This window comes from Exophiala spinifera (genome assembly GCF_000836115.1).
Source record: "Exophiala spinifera strain CBS 89968 unplaced genomic scaffold supercont1.2, whole genome shotgun sequence".
NCBI lineage: Eukaryota > Fungi > Ascomycota > Eurotiomycetes > Chaetothyriales > Herpotrichiellaceae > Exophiala > Exophiala spinifera.
Genome location: NW_015622514.1, coordinates 1,151,873 through 1,171,595, shown reverse-complemented (window position 1 = coordinate 1,171,595; position 19,723 = coordinate 1,151,873). Strand labels below are relative to the sequence as shown.

Genomic DNA, 19,723 nt, shown 5'->3' with positions numbered 1-19,723 from the left:
AATTTTTGTGTCCACGTCAATGCTTACGCCGGACCACAAATATATGGCCCGGGCACGTTGCCGGCCTAAGATGGAGAGAGTACTGACTTACAGCCGATGTTTCAAGTGTCAAATATACAAACCAAAAATACTTGTTTACAACACCAGTTATTTCAGCAGCTGACGCCATGACTTTTCTAACAGCAAACTCGGCCCAAAGAGTCGTTGTTGTTACAGGTCCGAGACGCTCTCACCTTACCAAAATGGTCACTGACTATTTCGAGAGCAGGAGGGGCAGATGGGTTTGGAGCAGCAATTGTTGACCGATTCAGCCTACAGAATTCCAAGGTAGTCTTCATTGATTTGAACAAAGATAAAGGAGAGCAGAAGGCCAAAGGAGACGACAACCTTTACTTCATATGTGGCGATGTAACAAAGAGAGAGACGTGGGAAGATGCTCTTGAGGTTGCTAGGAGTAAGTTCGGGAGAGTAGACGTTGTTGTAAACAACGCAGGTATGTAAAGGGCAGTCGTGTCTAGTCGCTGTTTACTGAAAGTCGAAACCAGGTATCACATATGATCCTTCGGTGAGGGAAAACCCCCGTCTCTCCGAGCCAAGTATCTGATGGGTTTGCAGCCCGTTCACACCAAGCCAATGGAGCATTATGACAAGATCTTCAATGTCAATCTGAAGGTATCCATAGTTGAGATACCGCGAAGGCCACACGGTGCTGACTTCTTGGTCAGCCTATTTTCCTGAGTGCCCAAGTCATGTGCCCTTTCATGCTTGAACAAGGCAGCGGGGCCTTTATCAACATCACAAGGTAGCGCTCCCACATGGTGAGATGTGAGAGAAGAATTGGGTTGACAGTGACGATGTCTGTAGCACCGGGTGTACTAGACCTCGACCGGGTTTCGCATTTTACAATGCGTCCAAAGCCGCCGTAGAGGTGAGTTTGCATAAGTAGAATCTCCGAAACTCTAGACTTACAGGGAGAGGTCGCAACCAAAACAATGGCACTTGAATACGCTCCAACCATACGATTCAACTGTATCTGTCCGGCAGTGGGAAATACATCAATGTGAGCAAGAGGTACTTTTCCCGTTCTGCACCCTCCGCTGATTCGAGACAACTACAGGCTACAGGCGAGCATCGGCAAAGGCACCGAGGCAAAGGAAAAACTTCGCAGAATAGAAGAGATGCTCCCGATGGGAAGAGTGACGGAGCCAGAAGATATTGCCAATGCAGCCTGGTTCTTGGGATCTGAGCAGAGTTCATTTATGACAGGAGCAACAGTCGCAGTGGACGGGGGACGAGGAGTGTAGAGTACGAATGGAGGCCAATAGCGCCCACTGTGAAAAGGAAATCGAACTATTGTCACTTAAAATTTCTACTACATCGCTGTCAGACGTTCCCCTCAGGCTTCATAAGCCACGCATAATCTCGCGTAAATGTACCCCTCCAGCCATGTGCCCTGGCTCTCAAGAAATAATTCAGCCTTACCGCCCCGAGGCGGGGTCCCCACCGTCCCGCTTGCTATGGGATGCCACGCCCCCAACTCTCTCGCTTCCACGGTCCGAGCACCATGTCCTGAACTTCAACTTCATCCGTCACATTCTCGTCTTCATCCTTGAAAATCAAGTCTCAATGCACAAGACACTCTGGACTAGGCTCTCAAACTTGACCAGAAGACAGTTGACTGTTTGTAATACTTGCGATCCTTTCCTTCAAGCACAGTCAAACAGAGTTCCAATTGTAACTCGGAAGCAAGGTTCGCAAAGGATCATCTCAAGATGGCACCAGCATGCGAGGCATGTCGCAATTTGAAGGTAGCTCCCTTGTCGCCTTGCTCGACTGCATGACGTCTGACATGATTGCTGCAGATGCGATGCTCCCGGTCTGCTCTAGCAGAAGAGCCAGTCAATACTAGTGAGCCTTGTGACCGATGCAAACATCACGGCCGTCCTTGTAAGATACCACCATCACGTCCCGGAGGACGAAAACCAGGGTCTCGAGGACGTTACAAGGGTGTCGAAAAGGCTTTGCGGAAGATTCAGACCGAGCTACGGAAAGCGAAACATCCTTCATCTTCCGACCAAGACAATCTCAGAGAACTATTGGGTTTCGCGGACGGCGACCAGGAACTTATTGACCTCATTCTATCCCAGAACAGGAGTATAAGCGACATCCAGTCGCAATCCGACGTGCGAGCGCAGCAAATTGAGGATAGTGATACGACAGCACAAATTAACTCTGCAACTTCGATGTATGTACCGGAGGGCTATCTGGAAACAACAAGCCCTTCTCGATCTCCAAACGACACTATTCAGTCTCCTCCAGAGCAGAATGGCTCTGTCAGTAATCCTCTAGGTCTGGTTGCCGATGTTTGCGGCAATCTTAACTTGGATCCTCCGTCACCGAGTAACATGCCTTTGGTGGAGGCGGAATCTAGGCCCAGTTTCCTTGCGACATCCGCAGGCGAATCCGAACCTCAAAACTTCGCACGACATCTATTGCGACGCCCAGGATATGTGTCCCTTGGTCTCAAGCTGAATCGGCAGACTCTTGAAGACGGATTGGATGCCCTTTTGACACGGGAGGTGGGAATATGTCGATACTCTGACTATTTCAAGCCATCCGACATGACCAAGGATCGAGATATAGGGCCAGATCTGGACCCTGTCGAACTCGGGCTCGCCTCGATGGAGGAAGCCCATTATCTCTTCCCCCTGTAAGTACCTCTCGGTGCCTTCGCTTCTACAAGATACAGTTGTCCTTACCAATTGTTCTCAGCTTCTTTGCGCGATTGCACCCCATCAACGGCATCCTCGACCCGATACTTCATACGCCAGAGTTTGTGCAATCACGATCTGCGTTACTATTCACTTGGATAATGGCCATTTCAGCACAATTTGACCATGCATCAGGATCGATTGCGAAAAGATTGCGGATCCACGGTGAACACCTCTCGAAGCATGTCTATGCCAGCGGCTACAAGTCCGTCGAAATTGTTCAAGGCTATTATATTTCTCTTCTCTCGGCAGTTCCAGCTAACACCATGGTAGAGGAAAGGTCATGGCTGTACACAATCTACGCTTTCGGTGTGGCTGCGGAACTGGGCCTTGACCGAGAAGCTCGAGCGCCTGGTTGCTCGAGCGATATTGCCGGATCCCATACTCTGCCTCAAGCTAGTCCAGGCCCTGATGGCTCTTCCGACGATAGAGAGAATAATTCGCAAATCGGCGACCCTTCATTCGTTAAAGATCCGACAGACACGGAACGATTGGCGCGGAATCGGGAACGAACCTGGTTGAGGATACTACTCTGGGAACGCGCTCACAGTGCAGCCCGCGGTCGAGTCAGTGCTTTTCCAGAAACAGACTTGACACTGAATATTGAAACTTGGTATTGTCACCCTCTCGCTGATCTCAATGACAAATATACTTGCGCATTCATCCTCCTCCGACGACATCTAGGAGGGCTGCAGGATCAACTCAAACGGCAGATCGGCTTCCAGCATCCGTCTCGGCATTGGGTTTTGGATCTAATTGACTCAACCCTCCAGCCGTGGTGTCGTTCCTGGCTAGGATCTACAGAGCCTCTCGTGACACCCTCTGAACGTGTCTCCAACGCATTCCTTCGTTTCGTTTACATGCATGGACGGCTATGGACACTATCATTTGCACTCCACGGCCACGCAGAGGACAGTAACCCCAATATTGATGCAATCAAAGAAGACTGCTTTGAATCCGCCGTGAATTGCTGTGAGATGGCGGTGCACGCGTTACAAGAGATTGGTGAGCCGATTTATTGCATGTTAGCACCAACTTGGGCCATGATGGCGTACTCTGCTGTCCTAGCACTGAGACTTTTTCCACTTCTCTACGGCAAGCAGTCTGGGAATGAGGTTGAGCTGCTTTCTCTACTATCGCAAGTCGCTTTGCAACTCGAAAAAGCTGGCACAACACCCTCTCATCGGTTTGGGATTGCCGCCCTTCTCGGTCAGCATTTATTCAAAATCTTACGGGCACGGGCGAACTTTCTGGTCCGGGGAGCTCAATCGACTATCCAATCTCAAGCAGGGTCAGCGGCACTGGCCGGGACGACCAACCTCCATTTAGAGCATCTCGTTAGTGGCAGCATAGAGGACGATTCGAACCAAATGGTGAATCAAAGCCAGCAACTTGACTTCGACCCGTTCATTTCAAGATTCGACCCCTTCCTCACGTTGCCGTTCCACCATGTGAATGAAGACGGCTTTGGGGAAGGATTCACAGACGTCCTATGGGATTGGGTCGGCCAGGGATTCGGGAATCTGACATGAAGACGAACGTGAAAAGTTAGCGAAGAACGACATGCAGTTTTTTTAGAAAGCTACAATTTAGTGCTCCTATTCCAGACTATCTACACCCACCTTATGGACGTCGCTCACAACTGTTTCCTCTATGAAAGGACCGTGTGCCAGGCACAGAACGATTCAAGTGTAGTAACTACAGCTTACTCACCCTCACCTCACCTCTGATGGCCTTATCCACCCATGCTGGGTCCTCTCTCAGGGTCCTCCCCAATCCAATCATATCGACGTCCTCATTCTCTACAGCCTCCGCCATCCGGCGACTATCCCTCCACCCGCCCGTGGTGCCAATGACGGCTCTAGAGAGCACCTTCTTCAATTCCTGTGCCCACTCGACGAAATAACTACCCCGAATTTTCTGGGAAGGTCTCTCGGCGAGCTCTGTCATGATGTTGCCCCTCCACGCAGGTGACTCGTATGTGCCTCCAGATATATCGAAGAAGTCGACGCCAGCGTCCTCGAGCCATTTGATCACCACGCATTGTTCCGCGAAGGATTGTCCGCCTTTGATGACTATCTGATGTCAGTGGGATTTTGACCGCGTATGTCTGGGTAGGAGAAATGAGCTCCCAGAAGAGAAGGGAGGATAAGCTCACAGTCTTGACAGTTGAATTTGACTGCAATCACGAATCGATCGGACGGCAATTTGGCCTTGATACTATTTACGATGTCCAGAATGAACCGGGCACGATTTTCGAGAGTCCCACCGTACTGTGATGTTTCGATATAGGATTAGTTTTCTGGTTCTGGTCGTGCTGGCTCCATACGGCTGATCGGATTGGTAGTATTGTATAGACATGGAAGGAAACCTACCTCGTCTGTCCGTTTATTGGTCAACGGCGAGAGAAATTGATTCAGGATGTATCCGTGAGCACCGTGGAGCTGTGTTTCTTTGTGTCAGTTACCCTTGAAGTTTTGCATGACCAAGCTAGATCACTTACAATGATTCCGTCCGCTCCAGCTTTGGCCAGTACTTCTGCCGCCCACACATACCTCCCCACCAACTCCTTGATCTCCTCCCGAGTCAACGGTGCCGGCTTGCCGTATGTCTTCAGCAGACACGGTCCGAGCTGCACATCTGATGCCGATTTGGGATGTTTGTTGAGGAATTCTGGCACTTGGCGCCCTGGGAACTGCAGCTGGGGCAAACAGATGGCGCCTCGGGACTTTGCGGCGCGGATTGCTGGGGTGAAAGCAGCGACGGCATCCCATGGGTTGCGCGGGTCAAGCACAGCATTGTTGTAGTTCTCGAGGTTGTTGCGGTCGATAGGGATGTTGCCGAAGCAAATGAGGCCAGCACCACCATCGGCAAGCTCTGGAGGATTCTCACTTAGTCTTCCATAATTCTCACTTCTCGCAATTCTAGACACCTCGTGTCAAGATGTCATCATACCTTGATATATTTCGGCGTATCTAGGTTTCGGGATTCCAGTCTTCTCGATATCATTCTCGTCATACGTAGAAGCATATTCGCTGAGCGGCGTCCGATATATTCGATTCTTAATCACCTTACCCGAGAGTTTCAGAGTGATTGGCTAGAGAATGATCAGACAAGAGAAGTCCTGATCGATGAACGTGGACATGCCCGGAGTAGGCGTAGTATACGGTTCTCAAACATACCTGAGCCAATGCCGAAATAGACATGGTTGATACTGATTCGATATCTTTCAGTTACTTCCAGGAGATTCGTATAGCACAATCTTAGCAAAGCCGACCCTAGGGATGATTTGGTGAGGCAGATGACCTGAGTTCAACCTCCAGTATGCCCCTATTTTGTCAGAGCGTTGGTGTCCACCTTGCCACGCGCCATACGAGATACATCCATGAGCGAACTTATAATTCACGATCCGAAAGAGATAGCTCTTACCACTGAGGAGTGATGCTTCGGAATCCTGGAATTGCGGACATCTTTCGCTCACACAAGTGTTTACAGCCAAGGGCGAGAGAGTTTGTGGAGAAAATGCTGACGCCGGGGTCGGTGAACAGATCTAGACGCCGGAGTGGAGAACCTCCTCTTAGCCGAGGAACATCTCACATTTTGAAACTTGCGGATATGCACAGCCAATATGATGCAGATTTCGGATGTTGCTCTTGGTGGTAGAGATGATGGTACTCAGGAGCTCTAACAATTGTGTGCGTTATCCGAGAGTACCGGCTCTTCATCTTTCAGTGATGCTTGAGTGCATAAACAACAAGAGCCCAGGTGCGTTTCAAGCATCAGGAGAGGATTGGGTAAGGGACACAATGGTCTTTTCTCGATAACGTACCCGCTGATCCGCGCTGTAATACTATTCTATGAACAATCCCAATGAGTTACAACCGACTTACTACCCGTTGCATCGATAAAAGAGTCTTCTGAACCGCGTCTGATTTTGGTTCTTCCTCCAGCCAGAGAGTCTGTTGCGCAACAGCGACACGAACTAACACCTCCGTGCCATACATGGTTCTCCAACCACTCGTCTCTGCCAACTTCAAGAGTCGCGTGTGAGCAGGATGATAGCACATATCAAGCACGATTCCTTTCACTTGTCCTCTTTTCTTCAGAAAAGTCTCGCAGATCCGCCACACCAAAAGCTCTCCTGTACCACGTGGTTCGTCATCAGGGATAGTTCCGACGCAAATACATGGTGGTTTGAGACTTTGAGCCTCCTCGACACTCTCGACATGCCGGAGTCGGATGCCAGGTACCGATAGGACCATTCCAGCGATAAGTTCGGTGGTCTCCGATGTCAACCGGTTCACAATGTATATCTCAGAAGGTTTGAACCATTTCCAAAGCGCAAAGATGGCACTACGGGCGGCACCACCGGCGCCGATAACCAATGCCGGTTGCGCACGAGCGTCGTCAAGTACTGTATGGCAATTGTTGAGTAGAGTCTCTCTGATACCCACGCAGTCAGTATTCGTCCCTATGTATCTTCTATCCCCTCGCGGATCCAAACGAATAAAGACCGTATTGACAGCTCCGATTGCACGGGCTTCCTCTGTAGTATCGTCTAACAAAGGCATGAATGTGACTTTGTTGGGCATCGTGATAGATGCCCCAATACAATCAGGCTGGCGTAGAGTGGTCACAAAGTCTTGAGGATTTGTGGTCTCGTAGAGGTCATAAGTCCATGATGCTCCGGTAGATTTGAAAAGGCTCGAATTGATGGTCGGTGAGTGGGAATGAGAGATTCGTCCACCGAAAAGATAGGTTCGCAGCGAATGCCCTCTCGAGTCTCGCTGTAGGGGCGACCCCCCATAGCCATAGGATTGATCAAGAAAATTCATCGTTTTGTGACTCTCGCTGATCGTGAGAGGCGGCGAGTGCTCACCACATCCGGCACTTTATGAGTTGCTTTTTGCTTCTGCGCGGGTTGTACCCTTGGAAACAAGAAGTATATTATTCAAAAAAGCGATGTATTCGGCTCGATCACACATGTAGTCTGAATCATGAATGATCTTGTTGTTCACAGCAATTGTGTAGATGTGTGTAAACATTGAGGTCGGTAGCCAATTTTATACCCCGAAAAACATGGCCTTGGAGAGCGGAGCTCCACCGGGATCGGGGCCTCAGTACAGCATCTTTTAGGACCCATATCGAAATATACATATTGTCTCCGAAAATTCAAAGGGCTTGAGACCGTCTCCGTATAGCGCTTTGCAAACGCGAGAATTGTCGTATCGGCTCCACAGCGGCACCAAAATCGGCCGCCGTAAAAACGACCTCGCCCATGATGCGGTTCAGAGTCGAGTCTAAGAGTCGGTGGCCTGGCCTTCCCTGGCTGGATGCGGATCCAACCATTGTTACCCAGTAGAGTATACCTGACAGTTCTCCCCAGTTGTCGCCAAAATCGGTCTTTCCTAGAGCCCCCACTAACCCTAGAGTGAGCGCCGGATCGCTCGATATGAGGGGTTGGGCTGTCTCGATGGCATTGAGGATGAGCATCACGGTAAGGTGGCAGCATTTAAACACCCATTTGCCCTCAGAGGTGGTTTGAAGATCGTCGGTCGATTTGTAACGCTCCAGCGCGGTTTTAATATGATGCAGCGTGACGGCGAACTCTGCTTCTTCGATTGCACCTTCGTCAAAGCCAATTACCAGGTCAATGAGAGCCTTGGCATGGAACAGGATGTACATTGTGTCCCGTCCAAGTCGCTTCGATTGGAAAAGTTCAGCAAATGTACCCTGCCGACCGTATAGTGGTGACTCATGCTTCAACCGGACCGTCGACTCAGCATTCGACGACTGTCCGTAATCGAGATCGAAAGTGGATGCGGCAGGCTGTGCCTGAATTGCTGCTAGGAGAAGATTCTGCCTGTATAATTGGGTACGAAGTTAGATCGACCTTCTCGGATGAATCCAGCAGCACGATCGCGTACACAAACAGATACTTGCGGACCGTGCGGCCAAATTGGAAAACGCCGAGGCTTTCCATGCCTCTTTGTTTGACCATTAATTCCATTCCCCTCAGATGAGTGTCCACCTCTTCGATCGGGTTGCCAAAAACCTGTCTCACAGGTCAGCGTGGGTGAGCAATCAACATGACTCCCGCGGACGCCATACCCAGGTACCAGTCGACAGATAGGCAATCGAGGCAATCACATTGGTGCAAGTTGCGGTGCTCGGGTGAGACATCTTCGCGTTGATTTGTGACATCGCAGCTACTTTCAGGCCCAGTGCGAGCTCGGGACTGCTCCATCCCCTTACTGAACGGAGGTACGAGTACGCCATGTACAGCATGCTCGCCAGCAATGCAGGTGTTCGCAAAGCTTCGGGGAATACGTCTGTCTTAATTGGGCCAGGGAAGCAAAAGGTGACGGCTAGAGACGGCTGGGATTAGTGTGTATTTGAGAAAGAGTGATGCAAGGAGAAGGTGAAACATGGCCAAGAATGCGGAGCGAAGATATGATGTTTCTGGGAAATTATGTACCAACCGTGGATCTTAATGGCATTGATCTCGCTCGAGAATTTTGAAGTCAGGGACTGGGGTAGCTCGGTGATTGAGTTGAAGGGGTCAAAGTCGGCCGCTGCAAACGTAACCACAGGGTAGGATGATTGCTGCAAGTCGTTTGTTTCCTCCGATGGGCTCATCTTCAATGACTGCGCCTTGCCACAGCGATTGCAACGTTCGGAGGCAGACGTAGAGCTGATCGACGATGTGTCAAGCCTTTGTCTCCGTGAGCCATACTCTTGTGGAGCTGGAGATTGCTGGGCGGGAGGCGAGCATCGGCATATGCTGAGATTCTCCTCTGTAGCTGGTTGACGGCCCCTCCGTACCAGATCTAATTGCTTCTGGCGCCGCTGCGTGCTGCGGAACCCTTTCATGGCGTGCGATCGAATGGCACTGTGAGCCGATTTGTCCACCTTGCGGCCAGACTGTCTGACAAATCGGTATACCAGAGGCTGACCATGCCCAGTTCCATTTGCATGCTCCAGTTTAGGCGGCTGCAATGCGTCCGCAGGTTGCGTATCCATGGTGCTGCCCCTGGGTTGGCCCAGGGCAAAGGATTGGACACCTCTGCAGGGAAGATGGCTTAGTGTAACTAGTCGCCGCTAATAGTAGTTCCCGAACAGAGAGTGCATGTGCTCTTCTTGTAGTGGCGCGAGACAAGTCATTCGGGACCGGGCTCAGCAACGCAGCATTTCCATGCCGTCGTCGCGGGTTGCTTGAATGACTGAAGACATCGAGCCCAAAGTCAGGGGCTAGTTTTAGCCCCTAACCTTTGCGAAGGGTTCGATTAAGGTTCTTTTGCGCCCCGCCGCTGGACCGGGGTGAAGAAGAGCACATGCCCGTAACAGGTTAGGCTGAGATTTCCCATGGCTTTCTTGTTTTGATATCTGTATGAAGACGGATTACAAACATACTGTCTGATTTCCGAAATTATGCCTGGTCCCACTAGCTTTGTGAGGCACTGTTGTTGCGCAGTAAGAGCATTTCCTCATGATATATAAGGTATGTTGCTCTGTCGTCCTTCTGACAAAGCTCTTGACTGCCCACACCCCTCGTACCAACAGCCTCTCGTCTGATCCTTTCCTTCGCTTCTTTGTCCTCCTCCAAGAATTTTCATCTCTACAACTTCAATATGTATTCATTTCTGGCCGCAGTTTTCACCGCGGCATGTGTCTTTCGAACGGTCTCTGCGCAGAGCCCTCCAGGCTTCACGCCTTCCACTTTAAAGCACCTGACAGTCACCTATGGAACCATTGCGGTCAACCCTGCTGGAATCACGATTCCCGGAGATGGTAAGCCCATTCCTCACCCCTGGGCTTCTTCTAGACTCTAACTTTTCAGCAGATGTAGCAGTCGCTCCGAGCCTTGGGTTAGCTGGGCCATCTACCACTTACGTGGCCATCATGATGGACTTCAGTGTCGAGGCCACCCCGGAGTCGAATACCACCCTATTGCACTGGATCCTCGCTGGTCTTTCCTCTCCTGACGGAACCACTACCTTGACATCTCACCAGGGCGTGATCGCAGCCTATTTTCCCCCGGGTCCTCCAGCTGGCCAGACGCATACCTACGGTGTCTTTCTCTACAACGAGCCTCGAAATTTCGCCGTTCCAGCGGATTATGTCCCTTTCTTCAACAACTTGACAGCTTCAGTCTACAACCGTGTCGGCTTCAATCTTACAAAGTTCGTGGCAGAGACAGGCTTGGGGGCCCCCGTCGCAGCTGATTGGTTTCTGGTGACGACACCAAACACAACAGCAACTTCGAGCGTGGCGACCACGTCAGCTTCAAACACTGCTATGTCGGCGACAGCGACGACAAGTGTGATTGCAACAAACTCTGGTCCAAGCGCTGCATCCTCTTTGCCGACAACTTCGAGCATTCCGACTACACAAAGCAGTTCAGGCGCAATGGTGATACAAATTCAATCAGTGCCGTTGGTTATCGTTGCGTTGGGTTTCATAGCGAGCTTGTTTTAGGTAGTGCTGCCAAAAGATGCATAATTATTCCATAGCTCAGGCATGTATATCAGTTGCTCCCTGCTCATAACTTCGCTAGACGAGGAGAAAGAATTTCCTGGATAAATTAGTTTACTGGATGAAATTATTAATCTGATGCCAAATAAGAACGAGAAGTCCTGGACTGGACGTATGCAGGATCCGCCTTGCCATTGGCACAGCCATTTCGTCTTCATTTCCACCACAAGTATTCTCATTAGCATTAGACTATTAGATACATCACCGAGAACACCAGCCCGGGTGTCCTTATGCGCCGTCTGCCAGATGACAATAAGGAGCACGGGTATTAGCACTGCAGCCTCGAGGGAACTTCGTCGATTTCGTCGACACCGGAGGAAATGCGGCCATATCTGGGGTCTTGATCTCTGACAGGGGCCAACCTCCGCGTCCGCAGACCCCTCTTCAGAAGGAGAGCAGCAGAGGAGCATACGTATGACTCCAAAAGATAAAACGAAACGAGAGTATTCATGAACGACCACGCACCCCACTGACCCAAGGTCATCGTCACAGCCACAACCTTAATCATAATTGTGGAGATTGCTGGATAAGCCGCAACAGGGGCTCGCTGCCACGATATACCCTCTGGCCACCCAGGTCCAAGCCTCAATCAGCACATACCGTATTAGGTTAGAGCACTATTATTGTAACCAGGTATGCGCATCTGTACAGCATTGGGAACTTTGGTCAACTCAAGAGATATAAACCTCAAGGAGTCGCAGCTCTGGATGATCCCTCTCATCAAAATTCAATGGGAAAAGCCCACTTTGTATGAAATCAGGCAAAGAAACCACACCCTACCGACCTCTGTGGAGCCAAAATCTTCACGATTTGTTCCCGGCGCGCAACAGCAACCGACTATGCTTAATATACTAGGTGAGGGGTTCTGCTCTGCCACTCCAGGTCGTGGTCGGCTGAGCGTTCGTACAGTTATCCATGGATATGTCCAGTCTGCGGCCACTGTTGCTGGCAATACCCTCCCATTGAAGGAGGCGTTGTCTGATGTTGCTACTCTTCACTACGTGGACGGCCCTCCCCTGCATGGCTCCTACAGCCGTCCCTGGTGGATCCTTGACGGGGATTTGGAACATGACCTGAGGGCAGGCAATAGGTGGGACGATGTCGTGAGTCTTCCGTCTAGACGCTCGTCGTGGGGTGGCATTTACAGCGCTGACGGGGGCATCCAGGTGAGATGGTGGTCGGCAGAACTGTCCAAGAACCAATACGACGGAATCATCGGCCTGTCCCAAGGCGCAGCAATGACGGCTTTGCTCGTTTCCATGGTGAGTCTGCGTCCTGTCAACTGCTCTGCGCTGGGAATGCCGCGTTGACGGGACTTGTGTCTCATAGCTCAATCATTCCGATAAGATTCCAGGCTTTACGGTCCAAAAACCCCAACCCATCAAATTCGCCGTCCTTTGTTCTGGTCCGTCGCATCTTTCCACTCCAAAATCTCCGTTGGGCTCATGTTTACTCCTCTTCGCAGGATTCGTCTCCAGCTACAAGCCTCACGGTGATTTATATAAATCTGTACCCGAAAACCTGCCGACACTGCATAGTGAGTCACTGTTGGCCTCTTGGGAAAGTTTCTTGTCGACGGGCTAACTAGAACCTTCCCATCCTCCAGCTGTTGACCGACTTGATACTGTCGTGCCGGCCCAAAAGACGGTGGATCTGCAGAAACTCTTCAAGAACTCGAAGCTGCTGGGCCACAATGAAGGTACAATCCTCTAGACGGATGATTTTTCTATTGTGCGGCACGACGTGCCTACTAACAGTTGGTGCGTTTGCAGGGCACTCCATTCCCGTCCATGGAGCATGGCCACGGACTATGAGAGAATTTATTGTTAAAAGTTGCTCGTCGACGACTTAAGCATGCTGGGGTAAAAGAATGGCGTCTAATTATCATTTTTGGTGCTGCATTGGGTTGAACATGCTGAGTTGCGTAGGTCTCCGATGACCGTCTTTACAGTCACAACGACCCGAAGCTGGAACATGTTCGAGACGGTTGGGAAGCACGAGGAACAATGTGAACATGGCAACTGGGCAATATACTTAGGATGATCACTAACGATCGGTTACAGCGCGCCGACGCTCCCGCATCGGTGTGCCTATTTGAGAATTTCCGTACCATAGAGACGATTTCCAGTGTCTGTTCCACCTCTGCCGGTAAACTTGTTTTGTGACAGTCGAAGTGTAATCAAGTCAATGCGTTGACGCGGTCTGGTCAAACACCATGTTTCAATCCTGGCTGGCGCTTCATCTTGCACAACTCCTGCAATCACAATGATTCGCACGGCCGGCTTCGAAACCGTCAGATGGCAGATAAAGTCAGCAATAGTCTGACCACTGTTCACCACGGAGTCCACGAGAATAACGGTTGACTTTACGTGCAGAAGTTCTGCCGTGATGTCATTAGGCGTTCTCGCGTGCAGGAATGAGGCGCTGGGTAGAATTTCACTGACTCCCAGCGCCATCGGCTCACCACCCCGCATCAAGGCCACGATCAGCGCTTTGTCCTGTTGTGCGATACGATTGCCATATACGTGATGGCCTTGGACGTGCCGAATCATGTACTCTTCAATTCCCAGCAAATCCGGCAAGGTGAACAGCGCCAAGTATCGACCGGTTTGCCAGTGCGCATTTCGCAATGATGGCCCGCTGTTCGCAGCGTCACGCATTGGAGTTGCCAATATATTCGCGACACGGCTGTTAGTGAAGTCAATTGTGTTTATCAGGGGAAAGGGTGATCCACGGAGGATATAATCGTCGAAATCGCGGCCATTCAGGTCCACAAGCGAGAGAACGCCGGTGTCCAGACGCGGAGGACTTCCTGGAGACAGGACCGCTTGGCTGGCTGCAAAGCGACCCCCGGCGATTGCTGCAGCGAGCTCCTTCTCCATGCGTTGACTCCGCGTCTTCTGATCCCCGACGACAACCACAGCACGGTCCGCCTGGGCGAACATGTCGAGATCCAGGACGCCGTCTCCGATCGCAACGACGTGGAGATGGTAGCGTCGTTGAAGATGAGCAACCAGGTTCGCCTTCACTCGACCAGTGATGACATGGGCGTCACTTATGGGACCCGATCCAATGACCTTGACGGCATCAATGAGACCGTATTGCTCTAGGACCTTTTCCCACACTCGACGCAGGCCGCATGTGACGACCAATGTTGCTATCTTTTCATCCTTCCGTAATCGCGCCAGCAACGCTGCCACATCAGGGTACAGCGATATCTGTCTTGCAACATTGGTACAGATTTCGTCGAACACGTTCTGAGCCACCAATTCTTCGTACAGTAAGGCTGCTTGAAGAAATGCGGCACTCGTGTAGCCAAGTGGCCCGCCAAAGATCTCTTTCAAGTAGTCCTGTTGTGTTTGAAATAGATGTCTGCGGTACACGTCTTCCCAGAACAAGTGGCCCGAATCTGCGGCAGCCAAAGTCTTGTCGGCGTCCAGGACTAACGCCGAGGCCAGGTCCTTTGTTGACAGACCGATGAAACTGTCCAGCTGCGATTCAGCTTCCCGCCTATGACTGTCCTGGCCTCTGTGGAAGAAAAGTTCGAGCAGAGCCTTGACCCCCGACACAGGTGAATCTTCCCTCACGGTGAAATAGATGATGCCGCTTCGGTAACAGCTCAATCTTAACTGCATCTCTTCCTCCCTTTGCCATTGTCGCAGTTCGTCGACCGTGAGCTCAGGTCGACGCTTGGCGGTATCGTGGAGACAACGATCCCGTATTGTCTCTGGCGGAGGGTTGAGGTAGACGATGTGAGTGAAGGTCTCGAGATCTTGCTGCGTCCACACGGAGGTCATGGATTTTTGTTCATCCGACCAAAGCATGAAATGTCCAGACACCACGGCGATCTTGCCATCGTTGAGGCAGTCAGCCAGAACGGTCCGTATTGCGAGTTCTCGTACGGACTTCTTGCGGTCGTCGTCGAGGCGTTGAAACCCCTCTAAACCACCATCGACCAGTCTCGATATCACCTCTGATCCTTCCACTAGGATGTAATCGGCGCCATAGGCATGCTTCAGCGCATTCAGCACAAATGTTTTCCCCGACCCTGAAACACCGTAAATGCCAACAACGGGAGGCCGGCCGATCTGGCAATTGTTGAAGTCGATGTTCTTTACTGATGACATTGCGAGAGGTGTTGTCATCGCACTGGACGAGCTCTTCGAAAGCTCCTCGAGGATACGGCGATGTCAGCACTGTCTCAAGTGAAAGCGCTCCTAAGGAGGTTGCTTCTGCCTCACGCTGCCTAGGGAGCAGGAAAGATGGAAAGTCAGAATAATTATTTCATGACTTGGAAGTCGTTTTATACATCGTGTCTGCCTATTAGATCTCGTGGTATTTCGAGGCAACCAGGATCTCGGAGGGACACGCTGTCGAGACAAAGCTGCTTCCAACAAAAGCATCCTTACCGTGGGAATGTGGGCCAGATGGTAGCTGGACACGCATTTTCGACACGAAATATTCAGAGCCAAGTGGAAATGCTCGAGTCATTCCTGAAATAGATAGAGCAATGATACAGGAGGGACCGTGCTGCCGCCTCCCAGTCGAAGAAGTCCTTGTGCGTCAAGCACTGCACTGCTAAGATGTTGGGCCACTACAACGGTTTCCGCACGCGACGATCATCGATCCGAGCCGAGATGCTTGGCTTCTGTTCGGCACAGTTGCCAGTGCCAGGCCTTCTCTGTAGAGATACGAGCGCTTGTTCTCTGCACTCCGTAACCCAACGCTCTGTCTGACCTGTCCTGCAATGGGACGGGCTCTCTCCAACGTCTGGCTGGAGGTAGAAAGAAAATTCGCTGCCCTCAAATGCTATCCTCTACGCGTTGACTCGGGAAATCCACCGTTCTTGAGTCTGACTGACCTCGGATCCCGGACATTCCACGACACGTATTTCGATCTCAATGACCAGCTTTGGATGAAAGGGACTTGGTTAAGGCAAAGAGACGGCAAATGGCAAATGAAGATCCGAAGAGGCGGCACATACTTGAATTCGCAGTCTGAAGAAGTCTCGGACTTGGATATCATATCTGCGCACATCAAATCATTGACTGGTCGGGAATACGGCCCATCTCAATTGTTTGGTTTAAGCCATCTTGCCAGTTTCAGCACATTTCGCCGTGCTTGGATCGCAGATTCGGCCTTCAAGATCGTACTCGACCAAACAGATTTTGGGCACACGGTTGGCGAGGTTGAGCTTGAGGCTCAAATGGATGTGCAAGGCGCAGATGAAATTCAGATGGCGACCAAGGCAATGGATAAGAGAATCGCCGCATTCTTACAGCACTACGTGTGGGCGTTTTCGTCCGAAGCTCCTGTCGGAAAGCTGTCTGCCTATTTTGCACATCAGTCTCTGCAGAGGGCCTCGATTTCTTCTTAGGTGTCGGCCTGTAAGCGTTAACGGAAGGGGAATGTGCTCCACCATTGAAAGAGGTGGTCCAGCAGCCATGACGAGAAAGATGTTTCAGCTTCCTTTGAGCACTCAGGACAATCTCCACCAGCAACCAGACAAATTACAATGAGTCCCCCAAATGGTGTCGGGGCATGTCGTGGGGTCTGTCGCCGGGCCGGCAAATACGCAAATTCCTCTCTATGCATGTTCTTGAGTGGCACATAGCTTTCAGCATGGACACGGAGCTATCATGGCTAGGTTTGCAGAAGCAACGTTGCAATGCGGTCTGTCCCGTCCACTGCCCACTCATCCGTCGCAGCCCAACATCGCGAGGAAATCTCTATGCAGTCTACAGTGTCAGGCATCCCGATCTCTCGACGAATGCTGGCCACCGGAAATCTTGTCAAGTTCTGCCACGAGACAACTTCACGTGGATAGGTGAACGCTCTGCAAAGCCAGCTGCGTGTTCGAACTGTTAGTAGGGCAGCCGACCAGACCACGTAAGCACCTCAGGACGATTGTGGACCACTGCGGTGCATTCTTCTCAACCTTTGACCATAATCCCGCAGTTCCTTCGTTGAGGAATACTATCGCCTCGCTGTGAGCAACCAGTGAAGAGTTGCGATCGAGTTCATCGACTCGAGCTGCAGAAGTTCCTCAGAGATGCATTCAACCAATACTGTGACAAATCTTGACAACTCATTCAGCGATGTGGCCATCCACCCTTCACCCTTTTCGACAAGGAGGTGCAGAGAGGTCTGTCCACGTCGCAAGCTGTGATTCGCGATGGTAGCTCACGCCCGCAGGAGCATTCATGAATTTGTCCACGTCATCAATATGGCTGAAATGGAACAAGTCGGCCTTGAGCCGCAGCTTTTCCCCTCCAAAAATGCATCGCGATGCCCCTCGCTTGATAGGGAAAGGATTTCAACCAGAAACACAACGAAGTAAGACGGCTACTTGCATGCATTACTGAGACTCTCTTATTCCGGAGACTGCGCTAAAATGCCGTTCGGCATTTTAGTGCCATTCCCCCACGGCTCATTGGCTGGGTCATGTCATCCTTTCAAAACCGGTGACAAAATATATAAAATGTCTTTCAAAGTGTTCATTGCTGACACACTCGCGTCGTCTTTCATGTATGTTCATCAAAAGACAGGAATTTTGCCTTGGCACCAAATCGACACTATGGCACCCGAATCCTCCAATGCTGTGGGACCTTCCATTTTTGACGACTCAGATGTCGAGAATTTATCCTTCACATGGGGAACAACGCCTATGCGTGACGAAGTCAGCTATTGGCTTGGTCAGAAATACTTCGAGTGTGTCATCTCGCAGCAAGTCCTCCAAGATTGCGGTCCCTGCGACACACCCTCTGAAGTGGATGTACGTTCCCTTTCAATGATATTCGCTTGTGGGTGCCTAATCAGTTGCCCAGTCTCGACTTTTCTGTCACATGCGAGATTTCCCATATGACGCGTGTCTCTCGTCGCTCGCTGAGTTTCATCCAATGCAGCGGTCGAATCGTTTCGAGGTGTCAGGAAGGGATTCCCGCGCACGAGTGCTGGTCCTGGTAGGTTGGATCATCCGCGAAGGGTCTGCCCGTGCGAAGCGTCAGATGTTGCAGACAGTGAGATCCTTTTATCAAGACCAAAAAGGCAGGTATAGGACGAGTTCGAGATCGGCAAGCAACAACCGTGAAGCTGAATCTCATACAACACCTAACGCCACAGCAAATCCTGGTCTCTACAGCGTCGCTGTGAATAATCACGGCATGAACATTGGGGTCAAACCGTTGTACAGTATGGAACAGATATCATCGGATCCCTGTCTCTGGAAGACGATCTTGTCATTCAAGGGCCGTACTTTTGAAGGTACGGCTGCAAGTTCTAAATTGGCCCAGCACGAAGCTGCGAGACAAGCGTGCAGGCTGTTGGAGCTGCAAGTGTGAGCAGACCAGGATCACACCCCTGACAACATGTTGACGATCGACAAGATAAATGAGAATGTCTCGAACAGACTGAGCCCGGGACTAGATCGAGCATGTGACTCGCGAGCGGCTGATAATGAGCTGTCGTTGGGTTGTTCCGGCATCCTGACGGGTGCAGAATATAGTGATGATAGTCTTTAAGGCTCGTGTCTCGCTTCATCTTGGTCCTAGCATGATTCTCCTCTGGTGAAATAACAAGAAATGGAGGCGAGAACGTCGCTCATTCAAGAATTTTACGGATGTCTAGTCTTGCTAAGGCTATTGACTCCGAACCGATCGAGGGCCATCTCGGACAGGTCTGTCGACCCAGCAGTCCCGAGGCGGAACGAATGGCACGTCTTCCTGGACAGTCTGGCTTGGTTGGCCGACCACAAAGGCGCCGGGGAAACAGTCACATCCATCGCTGTCGAACCCTCCCCAGCTCGACCAACATACTGGGTTGCCAGTAACTCGTACATCAAGCCAGAGGCGCTCCAACATGTGAATAGTGTGTTGTCTGCTCTGCAGCAGGAGACCTCTTTGGATAGGTCATCCTCGAGGGAGCTGATCCGAAAGATCGCACGCGATTCTATCGAATTTTCTGGTCTCCATGTTCGAGAATACTGTCGAAAGTTGAAGAGCACTATTGCTGCGATTGATGCGACGGAGCCCATTGTGTTACTCGGTAATGGCATCGGGCCGATCCGACTATTTTGTGGTCTTCTGCTGATCATGCTAATTGCACAGATGTGAGTGAACGACAGCATTTGGAATCGTTCCTAGATCTTTCGAAAGATCCAGATCGGTTGATCCATCTATCAATGGAGTTCAAACGATCTGGACTTCTGAAGAGGCTCTGTCAACTGATCCAGACTTCTGGAGAAAAAGCTTTGTGGATACAAGTGCGGCACCTGTTGGGTAGATTATGTTCCTGGGTTCGGGCAGCTCGTCATCTCGTCCTCACTTCCGACCGCTTCCGTGACCGCATCACAAACGCTCAAGTGAGACCAGTCGACATGTCTTCTCTCAGTTCGGCTTATTTTCAGCTACCTTGGCGTG

General features: G+C 51.0%; 10 protein-coding genes across 10 annotated transcripts; 6 read left to right on the top strand and 4 right to left on the bottom strand.

Moving 5' to 3' along the window:
* Positions 1–633: 633 nt before the first annotated feature.
* Positions 634–1,304, top strand: PV08_02707 (uncharacterized protein; the record flags this gene model as incomplete). Its single annotated transcript, XM_016377065.1, has 2 exons — positions 634–672; positions 1,125–1,304. 2 exons carry the CDS (start codon positions 634–636, stop codon positions 1,302–1,304), a joined length of 219 nt encoding a protein of 72 aa, XP_016238635.1.
* Positions 1,305–1,772: 468 nt separating this feature from the next.
* Positions 1,773–4,303, top strand: PV08_02706 (uncharacterized protein; the record flags this gene model as incomplete). Its single annotated transcript, XM_016377064.1, has 4 exons — positions 1,773–1,808; positions 1,863–2,183; positions 2,259–2,710; positions 2,773–4,303. The coding sequence occupies 4 exons, from the start codon at positions 1,773–1,775 to the stop codon at positions 4,301–4,303; spliced, it is 2,340 nt and encodes a 779-aa protein (XP_016238634.1).
* Positions 4,304–4,469: 166 nt separating this feature from the next.
* On the bottom strand, positions 4,470–5,977 carry PV08_02705 (uncharacterized protein; the record flags this gene model as incomplete). Its single annotated transcript, XM_016377063.1, has 6 exons — positions 4,470–4,846; positions 4,930–5,044; positions 5,147–5,215; positions 5,275–5,648; positions 5,727–5,868; positions 5,954–5,977. The coding sequence occupies 6 exons, from the start codon at positions 5,975–5,977 to the stop codon at positions 4,470–4,472; spliced, it is 1,101 nt and encodes a 366-aa protein (XP_016238633.1).
* Positions 5,978–6,646: 669 nt separating this feature from the next.
* Positions 6,647–7,363, bottom strand: PV08_02704 (uncharacterized protein; the record flags this gene model as incomplete). The annotated part of the gene is made up of 1 exon (XM_016377062.1): positions 6,647–7,363. The coding sequence occupies one exon, from the start codon at positions 7,361–7,363 to the stop codon at positions 6,647–6,649; it is 717 nt and encodes a 238-aa protein (XP_016238632.1).
* Positions 7,364–7,943: 580 nt separating this feature from the next.
* On the bottom strand, positions 7,944–9,794 carry PV08_02703 (uncharacterized protein; the record flags this gene model as incomplete). Its single annotated transcript, XM_016377061.1, has 4 exons — positions 7,944–8,634; positions 8,699–8,826; positions 8,883–9,139; positions 9,254–9,794. The coding sequence occupies 4 exons, from the start codon at positions 9,792–9,794 to the stop codon at positions 7,944–7,946; spliced, it is 1,617 nt and encodes a 538-aa protein (XP_016238631.1).
* Positions 9,795–10,402: 608 nt separating this feature from the next.
* On the top strand, positions 10,403–11,249 carry PV08_02702 (uncharacterized protein; the record flags this gene model as incomplete). The annotated part of the gene is made up of 2 exons (XM_016377060.1): positions 10,403–10,562; positions 10,615–11,249. 2 exons carry the CDS (start codon positions 10,403–10,405, stop codon positions 11,247–11,249), a joined length of 795 nt encoding a protein of 264 aa, XP_016238630.1.
* A 2,147-nt stretch (positions 11,250–13,396) lies between these two features.
* On the bottom strand, positions 13,397–15,433 carry PV08_02701 (uncharacterized protein; the record flags this gene model as incomplete). The annotated part of the gene is made up of 1 exon (XM_016377059.1): positions 13,397–15,433. One exon carries the CDS (start codon positions 15,431–15,433, stop codon positions 13,397–13,399), a length of 2,037 nt encoding a protein of 678 aa, XP_016238629.1.
* A 620-nt stretch (positions 15,434–16,053) lies between these two features.
* Positions 16,054–16,683, top strand: PV08_02700 (uncharacterized protein; the record flags this gene model as incomplete). The annotated part of the gene is made up of 1 exon (XM_016377058.1): positions 16,054–16,683. The coding sequence occupies one exon, from the start codon at positions 16,054–16,056 to the stop codon at positions 16,681–16,683; it is 630 nt and encodes a 209-aa protein (XP_016238628.1).
* Positions 16,684–17,883: 1,200 nt separating this feature from the next.
* Positions 17,884–18,646, top strand: PV08_02699 (uncharacterized protein; the record flags this gene model as incomplete). The annotated part of the gene is made up of 2 exons (XM_016377057.1): positions 17,884–18,081; positions 18,134–18,646. 2 exons carry the CDS (start codon positions 17,884–17,886, stop codon positions 18,644–18,646), a joined length of 711 nt encoding a protein of 236 aa, XP_016238627.1.
* A 240-nt stretch (positions 18,647–18,886) lies between these two features.
* Positions 18,887–19,417, top strand: PV08_02698 (uncharacterized protein; the record flags this gene model as incomplete). The annotated part of the gene is made up of 1 exon (XM_016377056.1): positions 18,887–19,417. The coding sequence occupies one exon, from the start codon at positions 18,887–18,889 to the stop codon at positions 19,415–19,417; it is 531 nt and encodes a 176-aa protein (XP_016238626.1).
* Positions 19,418–19,723: the final 306 nt, after the last annotated feature.